Raw genomic sequence first — 15,330 nt, 5'->3', positions numbered from 1 at the left:
GGAAATTGGTTCTCATGCCATGCAGATTCAAGCAGACACTGGACACTGGGTGATACTGGCTTTAAGAGTTGGCAAGGGATTATGCTGAACAGCAATTCAGTGGGCTTCCCTTTCCTCCGTTTTTCCTTCCTCTCTGCTTTATTCAAGTAAACTTGCCTTTTTTTTCTACCCTGACTCTAGCTTGCTCCTCCTCGGAGTGTATTCAAATAAAACTTTCATTCTGCTTCACTACTGTGTCTCTGCCCTACAGTTCTTTGTTGTGGTGGGGACAAGAGCCGAGGGGAACAAACTCAACACTCAACAGAATCTCCTGTTATTGGGAAGAAAATGATCTGAATTCAGGTCTTCCCAATAAAGTATAATGGAACATGGCTTCCAGTCCTCTTAGGAATTTGTCAGTAGAATAACTGAATTTTAAAGAGATTGTTTGTTAACCCCAATTGGCTTATAATTTTGGAATAATGTGGTTTTCACTACTTCCTCCTATCCTCTACACAATATTCTCAGATTGTTTGTCCTTCCAGGAGGCACCCTACCTAATCCACCCATTTCCATGAAAGGAAAGCTAGTGATAACAAACAAACATTTCAAAGCAAACAAGTTGCAATGAACTTCTTAATTAGGAACATATGGATTGTTTAACATTTTTCTACAAATTGACATTATAAAATAAAGGCATATAAATCTAAAATAACATAGCAATGATGTTAATTTATGTTTAATGGTTATACTGTCAGTTATTTGAAAACATAGATTCCCAAGCAACCCATCACATAAGGAGTGCCTTTCTAAAGTAAACTGGTGGGGGCAGGAGGACATGGAAAGTGGGGATTATGCATACATTTGCTTTAGCAAAAGATGCAGATAACTTACTTCTGAATTACGATTCATGCAGGACTTGAAACACTGTTATTGAGAAACCAATACACTGCTGGTGAAAGTATGCAATATTGCACTGTAGGAGGTTAACAAAACAGATCCCAACAAATGAAATTAATTATCATGAAGCTAAATTAAGAGCATGTTATAATTAAAAGCAGGAATAGTAGCTTCTGAAAAACCAAGGTGACCTCAGTACAACACTGATAATGCAATAATAATTAAATGTCCTTCCCCCAAGTCATCAGAAGTCAAGTGACTGGAGCTTGTACAGTATCACAGGAGCTCTGCAAGGCATGGAGCCCAGTGGGATACTGCACTTCCTTTCTCAGTAAATTGTTTTAGCCTATAAAATCCAAATTTTAGTACTTTAAAAACATTTATTTAATAGATTTTAAAACTGTCCATAAGAACTGCAGAAAGCAGCTGTGATTTGGGGTCAGTTTTCTGGTCATCAACAAGCCAGGGAGCTTTGGTCTATACTTTGATTGCTCTTCTAAATGAGGCATAATCAACTCAAGAAATTTCCTTAGGGATAGGGAAAGTTTTATGACTATATATTTCAAATCTAACATAAACAGACTTTTGGTTTATACAAAACAGAGAGATGAGATTAAAACAAAAACAAAACCCCCACAAAATTCCACAGTAACCACCTCCTGCCAGGTTGCCAGGGAGACTAGGAAAGGGATTGAATTTCACATATTAGCCTTGTATCCTACAACCTTGCTCTAATTGCTTATTAATTCCAGTTTTTTTGTTGTTGATTCTTTCAGATTTTCTACATAGATGATCATATCATCTGTAAACAAAGACAGTTTTATAACTTCCTTCCCAATCTTTATATCTTTTATTTCTTTTTCTTGTCTTACTGCATTAGTTAGAACTTCCAGTATGATGATGAAAGGAGTAAAGACAGGGAACATCTTTGCCTTATACTTAATCTTTATAGGAAAAGCTTTGAATTTCTCACCATTAAGTATGATGTTAGCTGTAGATATTCTTTATCAAGCTGAGGAAGTTCCCTTTTATTTCTAGTTTACTGAGAGCTTTTATCATGAATAGGTTTTGGATTTTATCAAAAGCTTTTGCTGCATCTATTGATATGCTCATGTGATTTTTCTATTTTAGCCTATCAATGTGATGGATTAAATTAATTTTTTAATGTGTTAACAGCCTTGCATACCTGGGATAAATCCTACTTGGTGTGGTGTATAATTCTTTTTAAACATTGTTGGATTCTATCTGCAATATTTTCTCTTATTTTGTTTTTAAATGATGAAACAAAGGTTAAGATTTTAGGCTTCTATCAAGCACTTCTCTGAAAATAGTGAATTGCCTTAATTCCTAAGATTCTCCCAAAATGAAATGTCAAATTAGATAAAAATCAATTCTCTATTTCCTATTTTTATACTGGTATTGAAGGATTAAAATTTATATTAGAAAAATACAACCTATAGATTTGAGATAACAATCACTCTGAAGTAGTTTATAGAATTACCAATTTAAAACTCATTAGTTTGCTACATTTCAATCAGCAGATTCATGTCTTCAGTCAATATTTTTATGTATGTAATTTAAATAAATAAAGATAGCAAAAAAGTATAATATGTAACTGAGTGACAAGCAGGATTTCTACGGCTTGGTGACATAATACTTGACTACCTGAGAGCTCAATGGGTCTCCACTAGCTCTAGAGCTTATTCCTTCTGTACACATTGCAGAGTTTTCACATGGTTCTATTTTCTAGAGAGAAATATATAAATCAATACTCATTTAAAAATATAACTAGAAAAAAAGTGCCACCACTCACTATCTTTAATATAAGTTTTCTGGACTGTCTTTGTGGATACCAGGAGTTTCAAACTACCAGTTAAAAAATGTAACTTTCCTGACTTTACAACTTGAATGATCTTGACAACCAGAATTTAATATTCAAATCTAATTCAACTTCAAACAAAAAATCATCTGTTCCAGAGTGTCCCTCCTAATACATCCCCCCACCAGCACTTGGTTGTTCTGTCTTCTTGCTTCCCACTTTCCCTTGCAGACAATTCTCATGAAAATGTTGTTTAAATTTACTATTTTGGCTTTTCAATCTACTCCACTATGTTTTCTGTACCCACTCTTCTACTAAAAACATTTTTGTTAACATAACCAGTGATGTCCATATCACTAAGTGAAATGGATACTTTTCAGTCTTATTTAATCACTCGGCAGCATCTGGTTGATTCCTGAAGCATTTCACACCCTCCGCATGTATGATAACATGCTCTTCCAGTTTCCACTTGTTTCTCAGGTTACTGGTCTCAATCTCTTTTGCCAACCTTACCTTTAAAAATGTTGATGTTCAGGATTCAGAAGCCCTTCTTCCTTCTTTATTTTTTCTCTAGGCAACTTCAATTAAAGTTTCAAATATCCTCTATAGGTCAATGAAAGTTTCTATCTCCAATGAGAGAGTCTCCTGAGCTTTATACTGGAGAGTCTCCTAGAAAGTCTCCTGAGCTTTGTCCCTGATGTCTACCTTAAACATATCCACTGTATGATGTATTTGAACATTAAATTCAATGAGGCTGAAACTTAACGCTTGGTTTCATTCCAAACCCAGGCCATCTCCGCCACACACCTGCTTCTTTTGCTCCATCTCTAGTTCTCAGTAAGTGGCACCACCAAGTACACACTGCTCATTTCAGAAGTATGGGTGTTATCCTTGACATGTCCTCCTACTCAACCCAATAGAGCAAATCAATTATTAAGTCCTGCTTATTTCACATCCTATAAATTTCACCAATCTGTTCACATACCTCTGTCAACATTATTATCACTTCAGGTCCAAGCCACCACAACCATCATCGCTTGACTAATCCCTTATTTACTCTGGAGCTGGGATGTTATTTTTAAAATGCAAATTTGATCCCACGATTTTCCTTGTTTTTATAAAAACCTTTGGATTTCTTCCCTTTAGTAAAAGGTCTGCAATAAAATGTAAAGACTCTGCCTTTAGGTCTGGCTCTCTCCTGCCTCTCCAACAGCATCATGTGCCACTCTTTCCCTTGCTCTTTGTGTTAAACACACATGGTTTCTTTCCTTCCTCAAAAGTCCTACCTCAGGACCTTCAATTTTACACTTATCCTTTCTTTAGAACAGGAACTGGCAAGCTTCTTAGGAGAGAGGGCCAGATAGTAAGTATTTTAGGCTTTGTGGACAAACAGGTCACAATCTCTGACTCAACTACTCAATGAGCACTGCAGCACAAGTGCACAGCAGCAGTCGCAGACAATGTGCAGATGAATGAGCCTCTGTTCCCAGCCATGCAAAAAGGGCTGCGGGCAGGGGCAGTTTGCCAGCTCCTGCCCCAAGGATAGTAATCCCTGCCCAGTGGCCTACAGATTCAGTTCAAGTGTCATTTCTCATTCAAACTTACCTACTCACGTTAACTCCCCTTATTAAATGTGCTTATACCACACAGTATATTTCTCTTTCATTGAACTAATTATTACTGTAATTAATTAGGTATCTGTGAAATATTTTTGCCAAAATCCATCTTTTCTATAAGGCTATAAACTCTTATTAGGCTGGGAACTATATTTACTTGGCTATTTTATTCCCGGCATGTGGTGGAGAACATGACACATAGTAGCTGTCAATAGTGTCCACTGAATGAGTGAATGATTAAATTTCTACCTGACCTTCAGTTGGCAGCTTTACCTTTATGAGCCTTAGTTCTCTATCTGAGAATGGAGTATAACAGTTATTTCCCACGTTTGTTTTATGGTAAGATAATCTGGGGTGAGTGCATTTTGTGAATTCTTAAGCAATATACAAATGTAAGAAAAGAAATATTAGAAAAATAAAAGAAATAATAGAAAAATGTCTTATTTGCCTAGAAGGGGGCAAATTACAGCCCAAAGGCCAAATCCTCAGGCTTGTTTTGTTGTCCTTCTAGTTAAGAATAGTTTTGCATTTCTAAGGCATTGTAAAAACCAAAACTAAAACCACAACAGAGACTATGTGTGGCCCACAAAGCCTAAAATATTTTACTCCCTGGCCCTTCACAGAAGTTTGCTGACCTCTGGCTTAGAACAGTAATTTTACTCTGACATAAATAAAATTTTAATGAGTAAATAAATGAATGGTTAATACTTTACAAATATTGCCATATTTTAATATTTTGGTGACTGAAAAGCAATGCCGTTTTCTGACTGCCTTTCTTCTCTTCAGTAGAGCGAGTGGTCAAAGTTATAAGATTAATGCGTCCCTCTCCCCCAACCAGGACTTCAAATTTTAAAAAACGTAAAAGGAGTGTAGAAACATTTTCATTTTTCCCTCAATTATATCAACAATTGTTTTTGAAAGAGAGAAGGCATAGAGTGTCTGGATAGCTGGAGGCAAAGAAAACCATCTCTACCAGAAGGTTTTAAACAAATATTCTATATAGGTCGCTTTAGTTGCTTATTAAACCTTTATTACCGTTGCTTCATTATCTCATGTAGTCTCCCATGTCGGACACACTGTTCCTCCAATTCATCATTTCTTCTCTGTAACTTTTCCAGTTTGTCATACATATACCTTTTTTCTTGACTGAGCTGAGCTATTTCAGATCTAGGGAGGTAGAAATACAGAAATGACAGATGTTACAGGTGCCTATTACCCAAGCACGTTTTTATTGTATAACCTTATCATTATCTTAAAATCCACAGTTAAATGTAACAGTGTAAATAAAAATTATTTTATGTAAAATATTTCAGAAATTGCACAAAATATTACAGAAATGTCCAGTACAGAGATAGGGCATTGCAGAGACTCAGGTGGTAGAAAGATAAAGGAATAACAACTTGAAGAGAGATGACTTCTCCAAGGAAGGAGACAAAAATGATAATGATCAGATCCCATTTTAAAAAGACTATCATTTATTTACCAAATATTTACTGAGCGCCTAATATAGGCCAGCCACCATGCTGTTAAAGGAGCAACCCAGGCCTAATCTCTATGACAGAGAGTTGGTTCTTTAATTAATTCTTTAATTAACATAGCTAATTTAATGACACATGATTAAAACCATACAGTTACAAAAGGCATAATAATGAAAAATGGCAGTCCTCTGCTCCCTGACCTCATCTTCAGCTTGTCAATGTAATTACCAGCATTTCAGTTTGTAGTTAAAACAGAATCAATATTTACATTATGACTCCCTAAACATTGGTCCTTGCTAAGTAGTATATTATGATTACTTGTGCACATGTGTACATTTATTTTCCCAAACAAGTGGCTTTAGCAGTGACTGAGTGACTGAGCAGAATAGAGTGACTGAGCAGCAAGCCAACTATTCCAATGGCAGATTCCCCAAAATGGTATAATTCTTCCCGCTGTGGCAATTCTGTTTCTCAAGAGAAGGATCCTCCAGTTTCCTGCTTGTTGTGTACAACCACTAATGGCCTAGGAGCTGGCTTGAAACAGAGGAGTCGGGATCTCACCTTTAGGACTGCACACTTTTTATTTATCCTGTATCCTAACTTCAGAGCCCCCATGTTACCCAGAGCCTGCTGGTTTAATCTCTTCAGTGAGGAAGCTGTGAGGTCTCTGAGTGGAGGAAGGACATAGGGTGCATGGGGTCAGAGCAGAGCTATCAATTTGGTTTCAATCCTATGTTCCACACCTGCCTTCCAAGCTTTTTTGGAATCCTGAGAGTAGATCAGCTTGCTTCACATGTAAGTATCTCCCTCTGTACACACTTAAGATTCACCTTCCTTCACTTTGCCAAGTCAGGTGCCATGCCCCCTGCATTCCCTCTTCACATATCATCTGGGATCACAGATGTTAACTTTGGTGATGGTTGATGTCCCTCAGGAAAACACCTCTTCTTCAGTGTCTTGGATGACAATCTCAAGTCTCCAAATTTGAAGATCAGAAAAATCTCTATCCAACAAACACTGTATCCCTGTCCTTGTTGTGATTCAACATTGCTCCTACTGCCGCCAGCTCCTCATACTCCACTGTCTCAGAGGTTAGAACTGAGAGCTCAAAACTCTTGCATAATAAAATACAAGTAGCTAACAATTGGTTTCTTTCCTGAATTTTAAGTAACACTCTTGATGTAAAATTATTTCTTTCTGAAGAAAGGATTCCTCCAATAGATGGGATAGCCGACGGGACAGGCTTTTTTTCTTGTCAAGAAAATATTTGGATTTGCTGGGGGAATTCATCCCGAGGACCAAGCCGTGCCACATACATGAAGCTATCTCTCACTTTCAGGTCACCCCATTCCTCACTGTGTTTCCATTTTGGTTCAAGTTCATCTCAAAGAAAACTTGCTCCGATTAGTATCCTGCAGTTCCCAATATGTCAGCACATTTTTTTTGGTATTACCTCTAGCTTTTATACATATATTAGCTTATAATTTATTCTTCTGAATTGTGTTTCATGCCTCATCTTTCTTGCTCAATTATACACGAGGACACAGATCATCTCATTTTAAGCTCAGATCAAGCACTCAGTCTACATTTGCTTTTACTAATAAGAATTTACCTATATTTGAAATAGTCTACATCAGTTAATAATGACTGCATTTCTACTTTCAAAATCAAATACAATATAAAAGAATTTAGAGTCTGTTGTAAGAAATTGTTAATTTAGTATTCTTTCAAGATTAGTATCTCCTATCACAATATGCACTGTGCACTAAAAGAAATTCCAAAGGGACAAAAATATCCTTGTAGCAGATTAGGAAAAAATTCAGGATCTCTCTCTGTTCTCAGGTACTTCTCCAGGAAACTGTCAGTTTTTAAAATAGAAATCACAAAGGAAACAGATTTTACAATAAAAAAATGTAAAACATTTGCAGAAAAAAATAATAATGTTCATTGTGGCACTGTTTCTAGAAGCAAACTTGCTCTGCAACCCAGTATCTGGAAACTTAACCCAAAAATTTGTCAATGTTAGTAAATACAAAAGAGCACCAAGATGCTACTCTGGGGTTATTTATTGAACTAAAAACATGACATACTGGTAAGAAAGGAAGATATTAAAAATCAGCTGATATAGAGATACAATTTTAGAATTAAAAATATTTTGACATATATACCACATATTAACACTGATTATCTCTAGGTGTCAGGATTAGGAATTTTAAAAAAAAACTTCTTTTAACATATTTTCTGGGTATTTACAATGGGCATATATTGTATTTAAAATAGACAATGATGACTTTCGCTGAAACTACTGTGGTAATCATTTTACAATATATGTAAATCAAACCATCATGCCATATGCCTGAAATTTATAGTAATGTATGTGAATTATTTCTCAATAACACTGGAAAAAATTTCATTAAAGTCTTCTTGATTTTTAAAAATTCAAGAAAAACAAAAAGAACTGGGAAAATTTTTTTCAAAGTTTAGAAGAACTGGGAACACATAAAACAATGAGACAAATGAAGTTAGAAGCATCATTTATAAAAGGCCATCCTCAATCTCCATCAAATTCCCAATAAGGTAAGTACAAGCAACATGAAAAATATTCACAGAGGAAGAAACATAAATGGTCAATATACACTTATAAAATAATCAATTTCATTTTTTTATTCAAAAAAAGGCACAATAAAACCAGATTATAGTCAAATCTTTATTGCATGCCTTCTCTATGCCAGAGAGTGAAATCCATCCTTTATATTAATGGTGTGAAATGCTACAAATAAATGTGTATTTCCTTTTCTCTGTGAGGTAAATATGAGGTTTAATGATTTGCCTAAGATCTCCCAATGATGATTATCCACAGATACAAACACCTCTGACCAACGCCCTCAGGGTGTTCTACCCACTGTGCAACAGTGCCTCTCACTCATTTTTTTTTTTGTTCTTAAACCTCTCACTTCTTTTTGTCACTTACTGAAATGTGTACATACAAACGAAGCACAATTTAGTGTAGTACTTGAGCAAAGTAATACACATTAATAGGCTTAAAAGGGTTCAGAGACTCTGGACCAGCAATCTCCTTTCAGGCATCTCACCTAAGAGAATCATAAAAGATCCAGATTTATGTGCAAAATTATTATTATGTTATTCATTAACAGTTAAATATCTTGGAAATATCTTAAACATCTAATGAACTGTTGTTCATACAAATGATGCAATTAAATTTATTTCCAGAGTACTTAGTGATATAGAAAAATGTTCCTCGGATAATAATAAGCAAAAAAGCAGGATGCAAAGGTGTACTTTTGGCATCACCTCCCTCACACTGTAAGAGTATGTATGCATACACATGGAAAATGACTGAAAGGAAATATGCCAAAAGTTAACAAGAGCTAGATGGTAATGCCACAGAAAAATTTTCCTTAATTCTTCTTTGTATTTATATGCCCTTTATTGAGGATGTCTTACTTGAATAACCATAAAAATATGTTATTTGTAAAGTATGTATTTCAATCAGGTATTTTATTGCTACAATGTTTTTGTCTGCTCTGCATATATTTTTCTTCTCTGTTTACAATGGTAATTTGCCTACCAACTTCCAATATTCAATAAAAATTTGGTAAATGTACATGGACATCATCTTTTGTCTGTAGTAGAGCCCATGATAAATTGAGAAGTTCAAACTTAAAAGTTGCTGTGTAATTTTGAGATTACATTTGTGGCATGATCATCCTGATGTGGTATAAAAAAGTAATTGACTCTAATCAATGTTCAGAGAAAATTTAGGTAATTTCTGGATGGCTTCACAGAAGCATGAACTTTCCCCTACATTTTTATATACCAGTTATATTGTGTAATCACATTTGCATGAAGTGTAATATTTTACTGCTAAAATTAGAATTACAGTGATAATTGCTTTTTAAGGGAAAACATGACCCCTTAATTTTTTTATTCTTTGATATTCTCCTTTGACTTTTGGTAACAATTAGCAGAGCCCAATATCAGTCTGTTTTTGTAGTACATAACTTTTGTAGCATCCCAACCTAACATCATCTAAATATGCAAGGAAAAAAAAATAGTTCAGCCGGGTGTATGTTCTTTACTTCAATTAAACTGACACAGTTGGATACCTACTGTTGCCAAAACAGTAATATAATTTATACATTATAGTCCACACAGTAAAACTACACTAAAAGTCATTTAACAGTATTTATAACACCATAAAATACAGTGTTAAAATATATGAACTGCAATATGTACCAAAATTATAAAATTTGTTTCTCATCATCAGTGATTAAAACCAGGATCATTGCTCTACCCTCAATATCCACAACCCTGGTGACAGATTAGAATTCAAATCTTAATGATCAATTTACAATTAACAAGATAGAAGTGAAACAAATTAAACCAACCATTATATATAACGAGACCCATTGGACTCCCATTGTTCCTCTTAATTACAAAATGCGAATCACAAATACACAATGGGCAGTGTTAGACATCAATCCACAAGCCTAGCAACCCAGAAAGTGACAATGACAAAGAAAGAAGAGAAGCAAAACCATGGACAGAGACACCCAGCTTCTGTGCTCTGCATCCTATTCTTTTCAACACGCGAGTGTTACAAGGCTGAAGCCTGGCACAGCTTGATCCCCACTCCACAGCTGGCAGAGGCTCCCTGCTAGCCAGGAGGCAACCTCCTGAGCTCCTCCCAGACCACACTTTAGATCTCCTGCAAACTGTACTGCAAACATTTTGCTGCTGATTCATCTAAATGCCTGGGGAGAGGGAGCACTTCCTTCACTTCCATAAGGAAAATCACAGTGGCACCAAAGATATTTAAATATCTCTGTTCACCAGCCTCAAAAACCACCCCATAACTAATAAGCTCTCAGAGTCCTGGGGAATAAAGACGAAAGGGTAGCTAAAGTTTATGCGCGCTTCAACTAAAACCGGCCAGAATGTGCGCCTGGTGCCAAAGCAAAAGCGAATGAATTATCTTGTCTGATGGTCAGAAACCAGCTACATAAATTGCACAGAACCAGCAGTGCATTTTTAGTCTGTCAGTGGGATGTGCCACTCACAAACCCTGGGGTTACAGACGCCACTCCAGCCCAAGGGAAGGCGGGAAGTACTGTGCTAATCACTGTGGAGGGCTTCCAGAGAGCAGCAGCCAGAGGCCCTGCGGGAGGGACGGCGCCTCCCGTTCACTTGGGAAGAAATGCGCCACACACACGTGCGGAGGAGCCGTTTCTAAACACACGCACGGAGCAGCCTAGCACGAGGCTGGGGTAAGAGCAAGAGAGAACGCGCTTGGGAGCCCAGGCTGTCAGCGTCCCGGCCGGGCTGCCTGGGCTCTAGTCAGATGACTAGATCTGTGAGTAAAGAAAGCTTATTTTAAATAGTATGAATCCACTTGTATAGTATGGGGTTTGAATAACACAACACTCTCAGAGAAATGTCACGAGATGTATGAAAAGGAGAGCAAAATTGTTTTAAGCTGTTGATCAATACAAAATAAATAAAACTACTTTCAGGAAAATGTTTACTGTAGTACTCTGAGGAAAGCCAGGATCGCCATCACCATGTGGTGTAAACAATCATTCTGAAGACTGAGCTGTGCCACAGTGACACTCAAAAAGTGCAAAACCTCCAAGATTTTCCTCACCTCAAAGCACAGAGGAAATGATTTCTCCAAAAAGTTCAGGACAAGATGTGTAGAAGCTTCTACAGGGCTTAATAGTAAGTTTCTAATTTTTATTAAAAAGAGATACTCTGAGCCCTTCCAGTTATATAGGCAGTTTCAAAGCAAAAGATTATATCAAATGGAATGTTAAATTTTGCATGAATTTTGAAAATTTCGTAGTCTTCATGTAGGGAGACAAGGAAATACACGGATTGACAAGAAATGAAGAGTAAACAAACAAACAGCCTTAAAATAATAATTTATCCTAACTACTTGCAAGACACATAAAATGCATACTTTATAAACTTTCGGGGCTCTTAAAAGTTTTAACCATACTAAATAACAATTCATTGAGAGATTCCTATTTGCCAGGCCTTAGTTTTGGATCAACTTGTAAAGTTACAGGAGATACCTATTTTAATTCTTCAGAATTACAAAACAAGATACCAGAGCCAGACCTGAAACTCGAGCAGAGCCACATTTTCCTGATCCTGCTTTGCCTTTAAAAGGATTTTCACTGTGGTACAGACTTTATGTCTGCCAGAAAATGGCACTCAGAGCCTCCTTGGCAAAGACAATACCAGCCAGGTGAAGTGATAGCCAAAACGCCAGTCAAGACCCACTGAAACAATGCCATCAATGCCAGCCATAGCCACTGCTCTACTTCTGCGTGTCAAGCATCATGCTATGTTCTTTATTCATGCATGACTGGATGTGTAGCTACCTCTCTCAATATGTATTTCTAATTTCCATAATAATCCTGAAAATTTGATTTTAGAAATGTTTCTACAGATGGAGAAGCTGAGGTGTGCAGAGATTAGGCAATGCACCCAAGGTTACCAAGCTAAGTGGCAGAATGAAGTTCAAACCCAGTTCCTTCTGAATCTCAAGTGCTTTTTACTGCACACTGTCTGCCATCAACAAAGGAACAGGCTGGTACCAGAGACAGACCAGGATATAGGAGGCAGCACCACACCTGTTTGTTTCATTCATTCATTCGATAAATATGTATTGAGTGCCATCTGTGTGTCAGACATAAAGGAACATATTCAGTTTACAAAGCAGTGGTCAAGAGCTAGATGAATCAGAAGCAAGAGGAGCCAGAAAGGGACTGAGGTTCAAGTTCACCACATCAGTACACGGTGTATTGACTGATCTAGAGGAGGAAAGAAGGGGCCTCTGGGCACAGGGCACAGGTTAACCAAGGATTGCAAAGGGCACAGATTAACTCTCACATGCCAAATGTGCCTATTTCTCCGTGGGAATTTAAAGATTACTTTTTCTATCCCAAACTTTCTCGTAACTACTTTGGTCTGGATTTTCTTTAGTAAGTAGTAGATATAAAATATTAGACTTATTGTAAGGAAGACCATTAAGCTTTGGAAGCAGAAATAGCTAAGTTAGAAGTATAGCTCTCCCACTTAGCTATGGAAACATGAGTACCGGTTTCTCATCTGAAAAGGAAGAGAATCATAAAAATAATAATTCCTGTGTCAAGATGTTGTGAGAATTAAATAGTATATACCAGCATATAGCACCTCCTTCTCTTTTAGACACTGAAATTCCTGCATTATGTTTCCTTAGAAAGCAGGATAATTAATAAGCAACCATAAAGCAATGTTAAGAGAACACAATGTTTGAAGCCCCAGATCAATAAAATTTTTTTCTTAAATTACATAATCCAATTTTTCTCTTAAGAAATTACTTACTTTTGGATCTATGTGAGGCAAAATAAAGTTTATAGTCAGGAATAGCTGCTGTTGATATATTGTGAGGGTCTCTTCCTTGACAAAATCTAGGTGTCTTTGCAAATTTCCTGAAAATACCTGGTATTTTGGCAACTTGAGCTTTTTCCCTACCCAAACAAGATATTTAATCAGTGTTTGCTAAGTGCACATGTCAGAGTACATTCTGGATGGCTATAGGAGTCTCTGCCTTCCTGTGAGCAGAAAGAACTGGATTCATAAGCCCTCTGATTCCCTATAAGATTCAGGGTTGGGGATTCCATCAACTAAGCCAGTTTATTGATAGGACTCAGCGTGATCAGATGTGCTCTGATCCTCCTGGAAATTCTTTCTGAATGAGATACCTTCGTTGGTAGTTTGTTTGCTGAGCTTTATTGCTTCCTGTGTAGATCTAAGTGAGTTTCAGAAAATGCAGAGAAGATATATAGGTTATTTTTCCATTAGGTTAATTGCAATATGATGTTTGGTGTCTAACTAGTTATATGATGATGCTTTTTATATTCAATTCAAGGTGATTCTGTCCAATACCATTCACTTACAAGAGGAGACCACAGGTCAAGAGATTACACAGGTACTGTCAGAGCTGAGATATGAACACAGGCTTTTTGCAATTTAGAATATAAAATAATTCATTCATTGAGATAATGTGATTAGAAAATGTACAAAAAAATTCATTAAGATCCTAATCAGTGGATTTATGAAAAAGCAGTGCACCTATAAACTAATGATGGCTGTTTTATTAAGATAAAACAACTTTAGGAGAAACAAAGGATGGTTTTGGTTTGTTTCAAAGTATCATTTTACATATACACATTTCATCTATTATCATTTGATCTAAGATAGCTTTTGTGTGTTCATAGAGAACTGTGATAATAGGTTAAAATATTTTAACTGTATCAACATAAGACTTAAAAACAGCTTGATTTATTTGCATCCTTTATTAGAATAATTGCCATCTTGACCTCTGTGTTCTTAAATTTCACAGTTTCCAATTCTAAACATTAAAGAAGCCAAATAAAAGTATGCCTACAAAATCATGGAAAAACACCAAAGTGTAAAGACAATTAAGACAATGTTCCTACAAAGAAAATATTTTCATAGGAAATATGTCAACATGTCAAAATTTGACATTAGACTATAAAATAGATGAAATGTCATTTTTAAAGGAAAAAATTACAGTACTCACACAAACAGTGCTCTGGAACTATTATACAATATTACCTACCTGCTTTTTTGAGAGATCTGTTCCAGTTTCTTGGCTAATGTGCAGCACTCTTCCTTTAACTTTGTCAAAAATGTATTCTGGGAGGTCAGCAATGAATACTGTTCATTTTCTAGAAATAACAATAAATCCCCCAACATAAGATGTTTATGGCTATGACACAGCAGTACTTCCGTATGCAGAGTGGGAAAATTACTAAGACCCTTACACATTCCCTGTAAGCCAGTAGGTCACTTCCAATGTCTTAAGTCAAAGGACTGCTCACCTGACAAGACACTAGATCATGTGAGACATTTATTTTTCTCATAATTACATACCAGAAATATTTTTGATCATACCAGCTTGGTGTAATATCTCAAGATGCTAATAAATTTTCAAATACCTCAAGTGGAGTCATAGATGCTTATATCTTTGTATTATGCAAGATTTTCCATTTTTATTTTGACAATTTTACTATAAACAGAGTGTCAAAAATGATCACAACCACATAATTCAAAACTAAAAAAACTGAGGGACTCTTTTCTACATTTACTCATACTTTATGTTTCCTATTTGCTCACATATTTCACTAACCACCCTCCCTGCTTCCTGTATACACTTCTCTAATTATGAAGGTGAAATTTGTAATTTTCCTTAGAATTTTGATTTCATTGTCAACAGTGTGAGCTTCAGTGAAGATCTGATCAAAGAAATTGAAGAGAGTGTGATACTTCTGCGCAAAATAAAAGGAAGTGTTCTTTAAGTAGCTCTGACAGTTAAATACTCTTATCTAGCATTCAGAGATTCTGCCCAAGATTCCCTGATCATTAGAATTCTGCTAGCAGTGGGGCAAAAGATAATACCCCAAAATATGCTCCTTTTGCTGTTAGTTGAAAAACATCTCCTAAG

General features: G+C 36.2%; 1 protein-coding gene across 8 annotated transcripts in view; it reads right to left on the bottom strand.

Moving 5' to 3' along the window:
* Positions 1-15,330, bottom strand: part of SDCCAG8 (SHH signaling and ciliogenesis regulator SDCCAG8) — a 271,642-nt gene that overhangs the window by 58,099 nt on the left and 198,213 nt on the right. For all 8 annotated transcript variants that reach the window (XM_073216700.1, XM_073216702.1, XM_073216703.1 and 5 more), the window contains 2 exons: positions 14,446-14,554; positions 5,350-5,481 (listed from right to left, as the gene is read on the bottom strand). In XM_073216700.1, coding sequence (XP_073072801.1) covers positions 5,350-5,481; positions 14,446-14,554 — 241 coding nt within the window. The remainder of the gene's footprint in view (positions 1-5,349; positions 5,482-14,445; positions 14,555-15,330) is intronic.

Source organism: Manis javanica, chromosome 11 (genome assembly GCF_040802235.1).
Source record: "Manis javanica isolate MJ-LG chromosome 11, MJ_LKY, whole genome shotgun sequence".
NCBI classification, from domain to species: domain Eukaryota; kingdom Metazoa; phylum Chordata; class Mammalia; order Pholidota; family Manidae; genus Manis; species Manis javanica.
Note: the sequence above shows the minus strand (reverse complement) of the source record. Positions and strands in the feature narration are given on the sequence as shown.